This window comes from Parasteatoda tepidariorum, chromosome 5 (genome assembly GCF_982258835.1).
Source record: "Parasteatoda tepidariorum strain Cologne lab strain chromosome 5, Ptep-v5.0, whole genome shotgun sequence".
In the NCBI taxonomy this organism is placed as follows: Eukaryota; Metazoa; Arthropoda; class Arachnida; order Araneae; family Theridiidae; genus Parasteatoda; species Parasteatoda tepidariorum.
The window spans coordinates 75,466,926-75,481,980 of NC_141759.1; the positions used below are offsets into that span (position 1 = coordinate 75,466,926).

General features: G+C 29.0%; 1 protein-coding gene across 4 annotated transcripts; it reads right to left on the reverse strand.

The window, feature by feature from the left end:
• Positions 1 to 3,396: 3,396 nt before the first annotated feature.
• LOC107442160 (uncharacterized) lies at positions 3,397 to 13,191 on the reverse strand. Of its 4 annotated transcripts, none has more exons than XM_043044230.3 (2): positions 13,042 to 13,191; positions 3,397 to 4,624 (listed from the first exon to the last, which is right to left on the reverse strand). In XM_043044230.3, the coding sequence occupies exon 2, from the start codon at positions 4,610 to 4,612 to the stop codon at positions 3,593 to 3,595; it is 1,020 nt and encodes a 339-aa protein (XP_042900164.2). In that variant the 5' UTR covers positions 4,613 to 4,624; positions 13,042 to 13,191; the 3' UTR covers positions 3,397 to 3,592. The 4 variants fall into 4 exon arrangements, with proteins under 4 accessions (XP_042900164.2, XP_015911135.3, XP_015911134.3 ...); XM_016055649.4 differs by lacking the exon at positions 13,042 to 13,191 and adding an exon at positions 10,655 to 10,797; XM_016055648.4 differs by lacking the exon at positions 13,042 to 13,191 and adding an exon at positions 10,660 to 10,792.
• Positions 13,192 to 15,055: the final 1,864 nt, after the last annotated feature.

Here is a 15,055-nt window from a genome sequence, read left to right on the forward strand (position 1 = left end):
AATTGTTTTCTTATTTAAGCAAGAACTCGAAATTTGATGTGTTGATTTTAAGTAAGAAAACAGTTTTAAACATGGAAGCAATTTGAAAGGAGAAAGTTTCTAAACAAAAGAAATTCTAATAAAGAAATTCCAATGCGAATTTTGTAGCAGACATCAATTTTAAAATTTAAGGCTCCATGTGAAACCGTGTAACAAATTCCTTATAACTGTGAATGACATTACCGAACCTAGTAAAAATTTCAAAAAGTAAAGTGCTAAAATAGAAAATTTTAATTAAAAATAAGTACTTTAAATCATTTTTTATAACTAAAATAATTAATTATAGTAATACTCATTAATTCATTAAAGAGTGATTAAATATTTAATTAAATACAGATTTATCTCATTTCCAAACTGAACTCTTGTGATTGGGCTAATATGGTAAAAAATACATTTTGACCCTTTAATGAGCCATTTATTTCTAGTAGAGGTAAAATAAAGTATTTTTGGAATTGAAATTGTTTTAAGAATAGAAATTGATGTAAGAAGAAAAAAACTTATTTAGATTATAAAAATGCCATTTTTAATAAAAATTAATGCCATAATAAGTAAGAACAGTATGTTCCGAATAACGCTTGCTAGCTTGGAAGTTGCAGGTTCGAATCTCACCGTAAACATGGTAAGATCGTTCTCTAACTTGTACTTTCTGTTCTCTAATTGAACAAAGGCTGACAAACATTTACACGCAAGTAATGTGTAACTGTCAATGAATAATTAAAAATTGATTTGAAGCTTAGGTGTTGGTAAATGTATAACGCCAAATTTTTTGTGGGATTTTATTTTTACATTTAAAGTGGTATAAAAATTTATCCATTCTTTTAATTATTTGAAATAATAAATTTAATTTAAAATGATTTGAACTACCAATATACATAAATAAATTAACAATACATATAAAAATCATGATGTCTTCATAATTGAATGAAGAGTGCCACAACTGCTAACTTTTGATTCTTGTGATGATGATTTTCCTCAGTGTTTATCCCAAAGATCAAAAGTTAGCAATTGTGGCACTCTTCTTTCAATATTGAAAACAATCATGATCGTATATGTTACAATTTCAGGCAGAAACATAAATAGTATTATGGAAGAGCTTTAGTAGACTGCCATAACATTATTGCGTATTAATCTATGCGTAAATTTTTTAAAAATAGTGGTGGTCAAAAACATAATAAAGTTTATAAATGTGAAGAATATATAGAAAGCATACATTTTACTACCACTTTAAACGTAGAAATAAAATTTTACGCCAAATGCGTAAACGTTGGCAGGTATGAGATTCAGACAAAATTATAAACAAAAACTCTATCTACAGTTGTAAATCAAATATCGTCTTACTGCTACTTGGGAAAAGAATTATTTGGCAAGATAATAAGTAGGCAGGCCATTATGATACATTTCCTTCCACAAGCAAACGATGACAGCAATGCTCGTATTATTATTTGAAAAAAGTTCTTAATGATAATTACGCTTGGGTATTATTAGAAAATAAAACTAAAATACCTCTCATCTTCTAAAGCATTAAATTTTTACTGATTACTTAAGTAATTACTTAACTTTTTTTCTTATGATTAAAATGTATCCAACTTGTTTAGTGACGTTCAATGTGACGTTGTATTTCACGTTAAGGTGCAAATTTCAAAAATCCATAGAAGTAAGCACAATAATTTAAAAAAATGAAACAGCCTCCTCTTCTCGCCGAAGTATTTAAATTAAAATTTATATAAATCAAGCATTTACCGTCTAAGAACTGAAAATCTGTCATTTACTTAAAAGGCAAAACTGGTTTTGCCCACTGGTCACTTTTATCATAAACACCGAAAAAGAGATGCTTATCTTACCACAATATTTATTTACTTGATTTTTTAATACAGGTGGTTGACAACGATATCAGAATAATCAACTAAAGAGATCCCAAGTGCGCAACCACTTAAGTTATTTTTTTCTTTTGACGCTTGTGTTCAGCATGAAAGCTGATGATAGCGAAAACAGGTTCAATTTTAAATGATCAGATATGTCTTCAATCTTTAGAATCTTTTAGTTGCGTTCAATGTTGATATTGAGTAATGAATATGTCGTCGACTTAGAAGTGAAGCACATTAAGTCGTTTATAAATACGTTTTGTCATTTGCTATTGTCACTCAATTTTCATTTTTCAATTTTCATTGTCATTTTTTCGTTAAGTTATGGAAATGTTGGCTTCTTTAATACAAATTTTTTAACATTATGAAAACTTAACATATTAACTTTACTTACATACGTATAACTAGTTTATATTGTAGGCTCAAGGCTACATTGTAAACTTCACTTATTTGTATAACAAGCTATACAAATAACAAGTTGTAAAAATAATACTCTTTCAACCAGTTCTTTTTTCTTCCTTTTTTTAAATTAAGTTATTAAAATGAAACGCTTTTTTTTCTTTTCTTTTTTTTTAGTATTTTTAATATTTCACAAGATTATATCATTAGAGATACATAATTAAAAAATACAATTTTTAAAATTTATTCTGTTAGACATTTATGTTAAAAAATTCTTAATAAAGATATTTATTGAAACTGAAATAAATATTTAGTTACATTAAATTCGGACTCAGTAACTCCAATCGATTGTTAAATCCATATGATTTTTAAGAGGACGGCACATTCCATTGTTCAGTTTTGTTTTGATTTAGAGTGATTCCTTTTTCCTGTGATTTTTCTTACGTTTTTTTCCGTCAGTTTTCATCCAAATGTAATTTTTGTGTGAAATGTCTTACAGAATATTTCTAACAGAGAAATAATTGAAAGATTGTATTACATCATGATATGCGGAATATTACTAACAGAGAAATGCCGACCGGCCTGTGTAGGGGTTAGGGAGCTGCCCCTGCATCAGGAAGATTCTGACTTCGAATCACGGGCCTGGCATGGATGTTCTTTACTTCTCTGTACTATCTGACCTTACTGTGGGAGCAGCGTTGGCCCACCTTATATAATGCCCCTGAAAGAGTGGCCAACAAATCTGTCCTTCAGGTGCCTGCATGACCTAGGTCATTATCCAAGTGGGCATTGGAAGAAAAAAAAACTAACAGAGAAATAATTGAGAGATTAGAAATGAACGTATTCTTGATCACTTCTGGAAACATAATTTTCATGAGCATCTGCAGATGTTTATTGCTTTCTCGAAAGTGTACGACATAATATAATAAGTCTAGCTCGGCTAGACATGGACTTTAGCAACAACTAAAATAGTAAGACAAGATAAAATTGTAAGAAACATTTGCGAAAATAGATCTTACCAAACGATTTCTGTTCCATAATTGAAAAATTTGCTGTGGTTCTGCTTTAAAAAAAAATCTATACATCACAAGACTACTTTTAAAAATTATAATGATAAATATTTTTATTTTAAGATTCAAATAACTACTAAACTTCTAAAATTCCCTCTCACCTAAATACAATGGGTCTCAAAAGAATTATTTTCTTATCATAGAACGTGAATTGTTTTCTACAATCACTGTCTTCTTACAAGAATTATTTTCTTATCATAGAACGTGAATTGTTTCCTACAATCACTGTCTTCTTGCTCTGTATATGTTTCGGCATTTCTTCGCGAATGAATCATAAACCATTTTGTCTGTGCATTTATCTGTTTCAAAACTGAAAAGCCTAACAAAGAAGTCCCCAGAGGGTATTAATCCGCCTGGTGCACTAACAGGATCTTCACCGTCCAACACGCAAACCATGTCATCCATATTCTCATAGTTGCAAATGGCGCAATGTGGATTTCGGTAATACGAGTAACTGTTATCTATTCGAATTCTAGTCAGAGCCATGTACGCCCCGCACTTCTTTCTTACATTTGCATTTGTATAACTCGACGCACATTCCGAAACTATTTCAAAACCGTAACAATACGGCAAAGTGTATTCTAATCCTTCCGGTATTGAAGGCCACAAACTGAGATGGGTGTTATTGTCATTATCCAAGACCCATGACCAGAAATCTTTCTCGTAATTACGCAGGATCGGTATTGAATCTGATTTGTTAACTTTTTCTAAATCACCTCCTACGGCAACGTCCCATGGTATAAGTCGCTCTTCGCCTGAGTTTTCATTGCAAGCGAAGCAGTAGTAGTTCTGATAAGTGATACCAGTCAGAGGATCAGTGACAGGTATGGCCAAGAAAGGATCAGCATTAGTTTCTATTAAAAATTTGTTGGTGCAAAGTTCTTCCATGGTTTTGGAATGCCGCAAATCAGGATTGCAACTCCTAATCCAGGGGTACAGAAATTTGCGATTATGGTTTATCACTCTGCATTCAAGGTTTTTCTGATTTTTTCGTTTGAATTTTCGTCTGTATTTCGAATCTACGCAGCACGTGCCATAAAGACTACAAGTCTTTTCACAGTTGCAGTTGTATTTCCAGGCTTCATTCGATCTGGGAACTCTACAAGAATCCAAACCATTGCATGTTGCATCCACACTTCTGATATCCTGGTATGTTACATCAGTCCTTTGCATCCAGCAGAATTTTGTACTTGTCCAAAGCAGTAGCACAAATGTCGGTAATAATTTCCATTGAAACTGCATGGTTGGTTTTATCTAAAAAATAAGTATCATTAATAGTTTAAAATAATTTCATTGAAGGAAGACCGGGGCACAAGATTACAATACAACGAGTGTGCAGTATTTGTCCTCCAACTCAAAGTTACCTATTAAAAGAAGTTAATTTTTCATTTCTTTTAAAAGGGGATAAAAATAGAAAATAAAACGTTTTCCCTTAACTTCATTTGAGGTAATAATAGTTCATTTGAGGTTAATTCATTGAGGTAAAATGCCTTTTTCCCATTTACACTTGCGTGGTATTCTCTACGCAGTTTTATGTGGTAAAGTGCAATTCGTCGTTATATTTCTTATGCAGAAATGCTTCCTATTTTAATTGAATGAGATTCATTTCCACATTCGGGAAAAAATAATAAAATACAAAGAAATTATTCAAAAATTGAAGAAAAAAAAAGAATGCAAACCCTGACAAATTCAAAACGTTGAAATATTTTTAATTGCATTTTGTTAGTATATAGGTGTTTAAATTTTCGATGTAATGCAAAATAAAACAAAATAAAAAATGCAAATAGGGAAACAAAATTAAAAAAACAATGCAAACCGTGACAAACTCAAAACGTTGAAAGATTTTTAAATGCATTTGTTATTAGAAAATTATTTAAATTTTCGAATTTTAAAGTCTGTAATTCTATTCAACCTTTCTCTTCCTGCAAATGATGCAGAACAATTGTGAGATAATTAAGGAAAAAAACTGAATGGAAAAAGCTGTTCGCTTGTTGTTATGTAATCTAACCGTAATCTGAGGCATAAAATTCCTGAACATTTCGTAATTTTTCGTGGAAAAAAGATATAATATTAATTTTGTTCAAACCTTAAAATTACAAGATTAATTCGAAATGCTTGTTGAATTGACTTATAAAATTAAGGAAACAATAGATTGAAACAAAACACCTTAACAGAGATTTAAAATAATCGGCATTAGCTTCACTACACTTTTGCCATTGGCTGTAAACAGAGGCTGTACATAAAATCTTCTGTCGGTATTGCTCAAAATACTGTAACTTAGGGGATATCCATATATGGCAGTACTTTTACTTTTGTTACTTGTATTGCCGGTACAAGTAAAAAGTACGTACTTTTACTTGTAATTCGTTACTTTTACTTCTACTTTCGTTACTTTTTTAGGGAAAAAGTACAAGTATTTGGTAACGGAAATGTCGAATGAAATCGTTACTTTTTTCTAAAACTCGAAATACTCGGCTTTTAGGAAGGAAAAAAAAAAAAAAAAAAAAAAAAAAAAAAAAAAAAAAAACAGCGACAGAAGAATTTATGGCATACATGAGCTCTAATGTCGAAATGGAAAGCATATCAATTTTGAATCGATATCCAATCGTAAAAAAATTATATGTGGAATATAATACTGCAGTACCTTCTGGTGCTCCAGTGGAGCGCTTATTCAGCTGGTTCAGCACGTTCTGAGAAATTCTCGCAGCAGACTCAGTGACACCACTTTCGAAATGCAATTATTTTGCAAAATGAATAAAAATATTAATTAGAAAGTTATTTTCATTCATTTTCGAGTTTTATACATTTATTTAAAACATTTTAAATAAAAAATGTTGGATTTTGTTATGACATTTTTCAATTTTCTTACTGAACTCAAAAATAATACATTTTTGTCTTAATACATTTTTTACTAAATACATTTTTACCTAGTACCTTTTTTACTAAAATTATGTTTATCCCCGACTTTTTCAATCAACGCCCAGTCAAATCTCTAAGAACTTCAGAACTATTTGTTCGATTGAAAACTATTATAATTACTATTTTAACTCTCGAAAACTCGAAGGTATTAATTTAGCCGCTGATACTAAAATTCGTTTACAAATTTTAATTATTCCGTTAGGCAGAAATGTTCGGAAAATGATTTTCTCGCATGACTTCAGCATTAGCCATTGTTACAAATAAAACTGTAGACTGTTCTGTTTCAACTTATACTGCACATTCAATTATTTTTTACTATCTGAAAGATCACAAAGCTATCTGAAACACCGTGTTTGCTTTGTTTATGTTTGTGCTTTTAAAACGCGTTTCTATAGAGTAAAACAATTTTAAATCAATGGTAATTTAAATAAATAAAAATAATAAACTAAAAATTAAAATCAATAGACAAAATTTCTTTTTCGTGCAAATCCGTAAGAAGTTTGATATTAAAATTATATTTGATTTTAAAATTATATTATACGATTATATTATAAAATTATATTATAATATGCTTCCGAATTTAAAAATAAATTAATGTCCATAACTTTCAAAATTAAAAATAATTAAATAAATAACAACAATTTGGCAGAAACATTAAAGAACAAAAGAATATTATTCACTAAAATTTTAGATTACTTTGAATTTTCGATTTCCTAGAAATATACTTTTAAATCGTTACTTTTTTTGTTTAACACTTGTACTTTTTACTCGTTACTTTTTAAAATAAGAACTTTTTACTTTTTACTCGTTACTTTTTTTAAAAATACTTGTACTTTTACTCGTTACTTTTTGAAAGTAACGTTGCCATATATGGGGATATCTTTCTCTTTAATTCTATACCATTTAAACTTCCAAAGAACACACTTTCACTAACACTTCACTCATTTTCATAGTTACTAAATAAATTTGAAGCAAACTTGTCTTTATGCTTTGATCTTTTTTGCTTCTCACACTGAAGGTGTTCAATTGTGAATAGATTTTGTTTCATTATGTGGTTATCTAAACGGCGCGCTGTAATGAAAATAATTTTGAAGATATAAAAAATTCATGATGAAGGTTTTATGACTGAAGAAATTGGATATTTATCCTCAGTATTAGTAGAATATTTATCCTCAAGATTATAATAAACTCTAGTTGAAGAATCAAGTTATGATAAATAATAGAATGGTTTTATTTTTGGAATAGGAATCTTCTTTTTTATGTACAATGCGAAAAATAAAAATCAGACCTCCCTGAATAACTTTTCATCTATTGGTCAAATCTTCTCCTTCTGGGACGCAATCTTTTTGATTTAAGGGGGTGACCTCTGCCTATTAATAAGAGAAGCCAATAAAATTACGAGAGCAGACACAAAAAGTACTTTCTCTAGATAAACATACCTTTATTTAGATAGATTCGGATTTCTGACCCCCATAATATAGGGAGTAGCTGCAATCTCCGAAATATGGTCCTTGTAGTACGGCCCGGAGGGTGGTCCTAACTTTAGATCCCTTAATGTTAACTTTACTCTTTGCGTATTTTATCTTATCTAGAAAATATTTTAAGCGCAAAAATATTTTTTGTTCACAATTATAAAATTTGTTTATCCAAGATAATTCTATGAAAAAGAACTTTTATTAAATATTTATTATTTTTTATTATTTTATTTAATTATAGTCGAAACGTTTTTAAATTGTAAAAAGCAATTTTTTACATCCTTTTAAATTAATGGAATTTTCCATTACAAAATACGAAGCCGGTTGAATTTTTCTTGAAAAATCGAATTTTAAGTGTCTGCTTTTTTTAAAATTTAATTTTTCAGAAACTATTGGACCGATTTCGCTCAAATTTCCTATTTTTACATGTTAAATGACATTCTTTAAAATGATGTAAGAATTAGATTCTTTACAATTCAAAATTATTAAATAAAATAATAAAAAGTAATAAATATTTAATGAAAGTTATTTTTGGCATGAAATTATGCTTGAATAAACTAATTTTAAAACTGAGGGGAAAGATTCTTCAATTCACTTAATATATCTTCGAATAATGGTGAAATACTCAAAAAGTAAAACTAACATTGAGAGGTCCAAACTTTAGATTTCCCACGCAACCATACTATTGGGGGTATATATTTCTCAGACTGAGGCTGCACCCTATATTTCAAAGGTCAGAAATCTTAATCAGTCAAGAAAAAGGTTTGTTTATTAAGAGAAAGTACGTATTTGTTTTCCGATTTATTAAATAAAATATCGTCCGTACTAATTAGCATATTTGAGGTTACCCTTACGAATCATTAAGTATGAGTCTAAGAACGTGAAGATCCGTTCATTAGATCGAAAGTTATTATGGATGATCCTTTTTCAATTTTGCTCTCTCTGTACATATAAGTTATTAAATGTAATTAAATTTGAAAATGGTAAGGAGGATGTGGTTACAGAGCTAAGCCTCCGCACGGTGTTTAATAAATAGTCTGCGCAGACTATTTAAAAAGTGAACCAGTTGTGCACACTGAACTCAAATTCTATTTTAAAAGTAATTGTGAGAAAGTTATCATATATACTTGAATCTGTAGTGGTTGACAAGTAAATAAGAAAAACCTATAATATTCATTAATTAAAAAATTTGTAGACATATATTTGCTACCACTTTCTTATTTACACTAGATTTTGATAAAAATGACTCTTTCATAGCGGTCTCATCGGACTACCTGTTAGAAACCGTGCAGAGGCTTTCAGTTATAGGAGGCGTTACTACTATTCCCTAAAATATCGTTTTATCAAGTATAAAGGGTAGTTCTTTCATTGACAGAAATACCAACTTGTTTTTGACAACGGATAAATATTTTCGAGTTGTAGTCTTTTAACACGTTGAATGCCACGCTAATCTTACATGACTTGTCCGTCTGGCCACACGGTAAATAACTACTAACTAAATTTGCAAATATTAGATAGAATTTGCTAGTTTTTTAAAAGGTTTACTATGACATATATACAAAAAGTTGCGAATTCCAAAACCCTACGAATTGTTTAGAAGTAGTGGTGGATAAAAATCTACTAAATGGAATTTATTAAACCAAGAATCACAATTAATAAACTCCAATTGAAAATATTTATTCGCTGTTCCGAGCAAGTTGGCATCTTTGTGTATATAAATAAAACTATTTTTGTGTCTTCTATATTGCATTAATTTCTTTAAACCATTTTAGTAACGATAATACAAAAAAAATTAACAATTTACTCGAATTACGTGTCTCTAATAATCTTGACTTAGCCCGTCACCGGTGACCCCCGTGGGGTTACGAACTAACTCAGTGCCGGTCACCGGTGACCCCCTTGGTATTAAACGTGTTTATATGTATATGATTTTCGATTTACTAAATTCCATTTATAGGGTATTTACATACCACTACATCTAAATAATTTAAACTCTTTTGTGTTACGCCACGTTATTACTGTAATGTCTTTTTGAAAATTTTGCAAAATTAACCGATAATCTGCAAATTTTAGTTTGTAGTTTTTAGCTTTTTGTTTCAAAAATATTTTTTCGATTCTGAAACAGTTGGCAATTATGCATTTTTTTTTCAAAATATGCATTTTTTTTTTTTTCATTTTAAGGGTTATTTTCCGGTTTTGTCTTTTTAATCGTGTATTATTAATGGCAATTAACTTAACCAGTTTAAGTAATATTTTATTTTCATGAAAAATAATTAATTGAATAAAAAAAAACTTATTCTTCGTTGGTCATCAACTTAGTAATATTAACACATTGCTGACCGGTCACGAGGTAACTCGTGCTTTCGTTGACAATGATCTCGTGGAGACTATTTTAAAAAGTGGACGTAATTTTCCTTACTTTTCAAAATTTACTATTTAAAATTCTGTACCAACTTATAACTTTATGAAACCGGATATATTTGCAAAATTTATGATGTACCATTACACACAGGTGTGATTGTTAACTTTTCATCATACGGCATCAAACATTAAAACTTTTATAAAGTTTATTTATATTGTTTTTCTTCCACATCCGCTTTCAAAACAATAGTTGGGCACATGGGGTAATTTTCAGAAAAGTTGTCGATCAGCAATGTGTTAAATTTTTAACAACCGGACAACTAAATTTCTAATACAGTCTGAAACTAATGCCTAAAAAATTTACGATAACCTTATGAGGCTAATGTTACCAGTTTTTACATTTTTCCAGACAGTATAGCCGCCCGGTTTGAGAAACTATATCTCACAATGATGGACAGAGATGGAGTTAATTTAAATAAGCCTTTTATTAATTATTCTAAAATAAAATAATAATAATACTTATATATACCTCACCTTCCAATAAAGCTAAAACGTAAGAACTTTCGTTGTTCGTAATTCAGATATGCGTACGACGTAAAAAAGTTATCAAGCTTCCTCTTCACAGAATATTCCAACGCATGAGTGAAGATTCAAAATTATGCAAGGATTGTCAGTGTGAATAAGACACTAAAACCTGAATGGGCGGGTCTTAAGATAATAAACAAGGTGATTGTGACTAGAATTAAGAAGTGTATTATTGAAATATCAATATGGAAATTGCCTCAAAATTTGACCTCTGTGTTATGTTTCCTTGTTAAACTTCTACTGTTTTTTTTAAGAAATAAAATATTACAAATGACTTAGAATTGAAAGCTCTATATCTGCAAGTATTTATCCAGTCAACGAACTATTAAAAATGGCCTTGAGGACCGAGAGTCTTTGCGTGGGCCGTTTTCAACCAAACGAAATATATCTTTTTGATTAATTTATAGAAAAAAGAAATGAAAAATTACACACTGTCGTCTAGCATTAAAAATGCACCTAATATCTGAATTAAAATTCATCTACTTTCTACTAATAAATACAAAAAATGATATTGCTGCGATGATTCTGTGGTTAAGATTCTGAACTGCCATTGTGAAGAACTGGGATTTGATCCTGAGAAGTTGCTTGAAGCCCACCCAGCTTGCCTGGGAAGTAAAGGCGGCTTGTGCACTGTGCTAACCACATTGCCGCAATCATGCCGTTTGTTTCGAAATCTTGGAGGCTTTTCCTCCATGCCTGGCCCACAGCGGCCTTTCAGTAAAAAAAAGGCTTCGTCAGTCTCTTACTGAATTCAGGTAAAAGTACACCTACTACGTAATATTTCGAACTGATTTTGAGTTAAAATTGCATCCACTACCTGACATTTTAATTTGATTTTGAGTAAAAGTTACCTGTCTAAGCTCGCATATGTTACCATTTTTTAAATGCTGTGAAAGATTTAATTTATAACCTAGTATTTGAAAAAAATTTTGAGTTAAAATTGAATATATTACCAGGTGAAAATCGCATGTACTAAATATTTTTAAATGCAGAGAAAAAAGCACCTATTAACTAATGTCATAAACTGATATTAAACAAGAAACAGATCCACTACCTACTAATAATAAAATTTAAGGGTCCATGCGAAACTGTGTAACAAATTCCTTATAACTGTGAATCATATGACATTACCTAACGTAGTAAAAATTTCAAAAAGTAAAGTGCTAAAATAGAAAATTTTAATTAAAAATAAGTATTTTAAATCATTTTTTAAGAGTAAAATAATTAATTATAGAAATATTATTAATTAATTAATGAGTGATTAAATATTTAATTTAATACAGATTTGTCTCATTTCCAAACTGAACTCTTGTGATTGAGCTAATATGATAAAAAATACATTTTAACCCTTTAATGGGCCATTTATTTCTAGTAAAGGTAAATTAAGGAATTTTTGGAATTGAAATTGTTTTCAGAATAGTAATTGATGTAAAAAGAAAAAAACACATTTAGTTTATAAAAATGCCATTTTTTGGTGGTAAATATATTTAACGTGACCTATTAGGAACTTAATGACTTTTATCTTTCTTTATTTATCAAATAAATTTTATAAATTTTCAAAAGGAATTATGTATTTCATAACTTTTATACGTTTTTTTAAACTAACACAAGGTAACCAATTTTATTCAAACGCCCTTCAAGAAAGTTGAAGTTATTAACAAACGGAAACCTGAATTAAAAGTAGTAAAAAAGTGGTGGTAAGTATACTTCCCACGGCCTTCGAAAGGATTAAATAAATGAGAATTACAAAATATACACTTAGACTAGCTTATGTATAATTTAACCCTTTAATGGACCATTTATTTCTACTGAAGGTAAACTAAAGTATTTTTTAAATTGTATAAGAATAGTAATTGATATAAGAAAAACTAACTTATTTAGTTTATAAAAATGCCATTTTTTTGGTAAGTATATTTAACACGATCTATTAAGAACTCATTGACCTTTACTTCTCTTTATTTATAAAATAAATTCAGAAAATGCTACAATCTTCAAAAGGAATTATGTATTTTACAACATTTAAACGTTTTCTAAACTAAGAAATGGTTGTCAATTTTATTCAAACGCTCTTCAAGAAAGCTGAAGTTATTAACAAATGGAAACCTAAATTAAAAGTGGTAAAAAAGTCACCATAGACTTTATAAATTGGTAAATATACTTATCTTGGTTTTAGAAAGGGTTAAAATGAAAATAAGCTCTTCAAATTTTAAGAAAGAAAAAACTAAATGTAATTAAAATAGGGAGCAGAGCTTTTTTATGAAAATCACGGTGCTAGTCTCAGTTAATAAGGAAGCTTATTATTCTAGAATAAAAGTCTGAAATATATCTCACCTTCAGTGGAAATATTTGTATATAAATTTCGTTAGAATAATAGCCTAATGATTAGAATTTTGATAATAGTCATTAAAATACATCCAAATCGTCTCCTTTTATACGACGTAGAATAATTAATATGTTTTTTTTCTCGAAAAATATTTTAATGTCTGTTGCAAATATATGGTATGCGCTTGGGCAATCACCAACAGGACAAAACCAGATTCTCAGATATGTCTTTTGTATTTAAAATATAATTGACATGGCTTAAGGCTATGAAGTGTGCCAAGAATTAATTAGATTTTGTTTACTCTATGGAATTGAAAAATGTGAAGTAGTGACTATTTTCTTTTAGAGTTTACCTATAGTTAGACATTTGAAAAATATTTCCAATATGAGTTTTCTGCTGTTTTTCTCGTACACATAATTCTGATAATGATAGTTTACTGTAGATTTTCTCAAATACATGATTTTAGTAATGATATTTTACTGTAGAATTTCTCAAACACATAATTCTAGTAATGATAGTTTACTGTAGATTTTCTCAAATACGTAATTTTATTGATCATATTTTACTGTAGATTTTGTCAAACACATAATTTTATTGATGATATTTTACTGTAGATTTTGTCAAACACATAATTATAGTAATGATATTTTACTGTAGATTTTCTCAAATATGTAATTTTAATAATGATAGTTTACTGTAGATTTTCTCCAACACATAATTTTAGTAATGATAGTTTACTGTAGATTTTCTCAAATACGTAATTTTATTGATCATATTTTACTGTAGATTTTGTCAAACACATAATTTTATTGATGATATTTTACTGTAGATTTTCTCAAATACATAATTTTAATAATGATAGTTTACTGTAGATTTTCTCAAACACATAATTCTAGTAATGATAGTTTACTGTAGATAATAATATGGAAATACCATAGTATATTTACATTATCGAAGAAATAATAATAACAAAAGCGAAAAAACTAGTATTTACATATTTATAGTCGAAGAGAGAAAATTAAGGATATTGATCGTTAACACTAAAGTTAATAACGTAGCAAATATTTTATGTTACTTTGAATGTTACTTCAGAAGATTTTCTGGTAGATAATTAACAGTTAAAGGATTAATTTGTTATATTTATTATTGGCTATGTAACTCACAGCATTGCTGGGCTGAAAATCTTCTACGCTTTTATTTTTTAAAAAGTTTCTTCAAGTCACAGCTATGTTTACATTTTAACCCATTTATGCCTAGCGAAGAAAAAATTTTTCCTCAAAAATTAAAGAAGTAGTAATTCACATAATTTAATATTCTGATTTATTTTAAAGACACCTGATATTTATATCCTCTATTACATATGAAGTATAGTATTTATTTTGCATTTGAAATTAGAAGTACTGCATTTCTTTCATTGTAATAGCGCAGCATAAAATGAAATTTTTATTTTTGAAAACTTTAGAGAAGACGTAAACCTCAAACCAATTGCAGCCTATTTTTGAAGCGTCGTAACTTTAGCTAAAATACAAAATATTTATTTTTATTTTCACTCCAGTTACCTGAAAGAGCCACCTAAAAGCTAAAATTTCAAGATGAATGGGAAAAGGGCCGCAAACGGCCTCAGGCGCCCAGATAAATTTTAATGGTGATGATGACACAAAGCAATTTTAATGGAAAAGTTGTAGTTATCTAAGAGATATGTCCGTAAGGATAAAAAAAACATGAGCTACCACTTTTATTACATGAGTGTTTTTGTTTATTTGAAAATTACAGTTAATTGCTACACATGGTTCAGTTAATGTATTATTATTTGCTTCATAAATAACTGATTCCACTACATATAAATGATTTAAAACCGGATTGAAAGACATTTCATTCTAGTAATTTTTTCCAGAAAAACAAAGTATTTGTAACCGCTAAGATTTTATTTTGTTATTATAACATTTATATCAAACTGCTTTTTTTCACGAAAAAGCACATATGAATAAACTGTTAGGAAAAAAAAAGAATAAATATATTCCT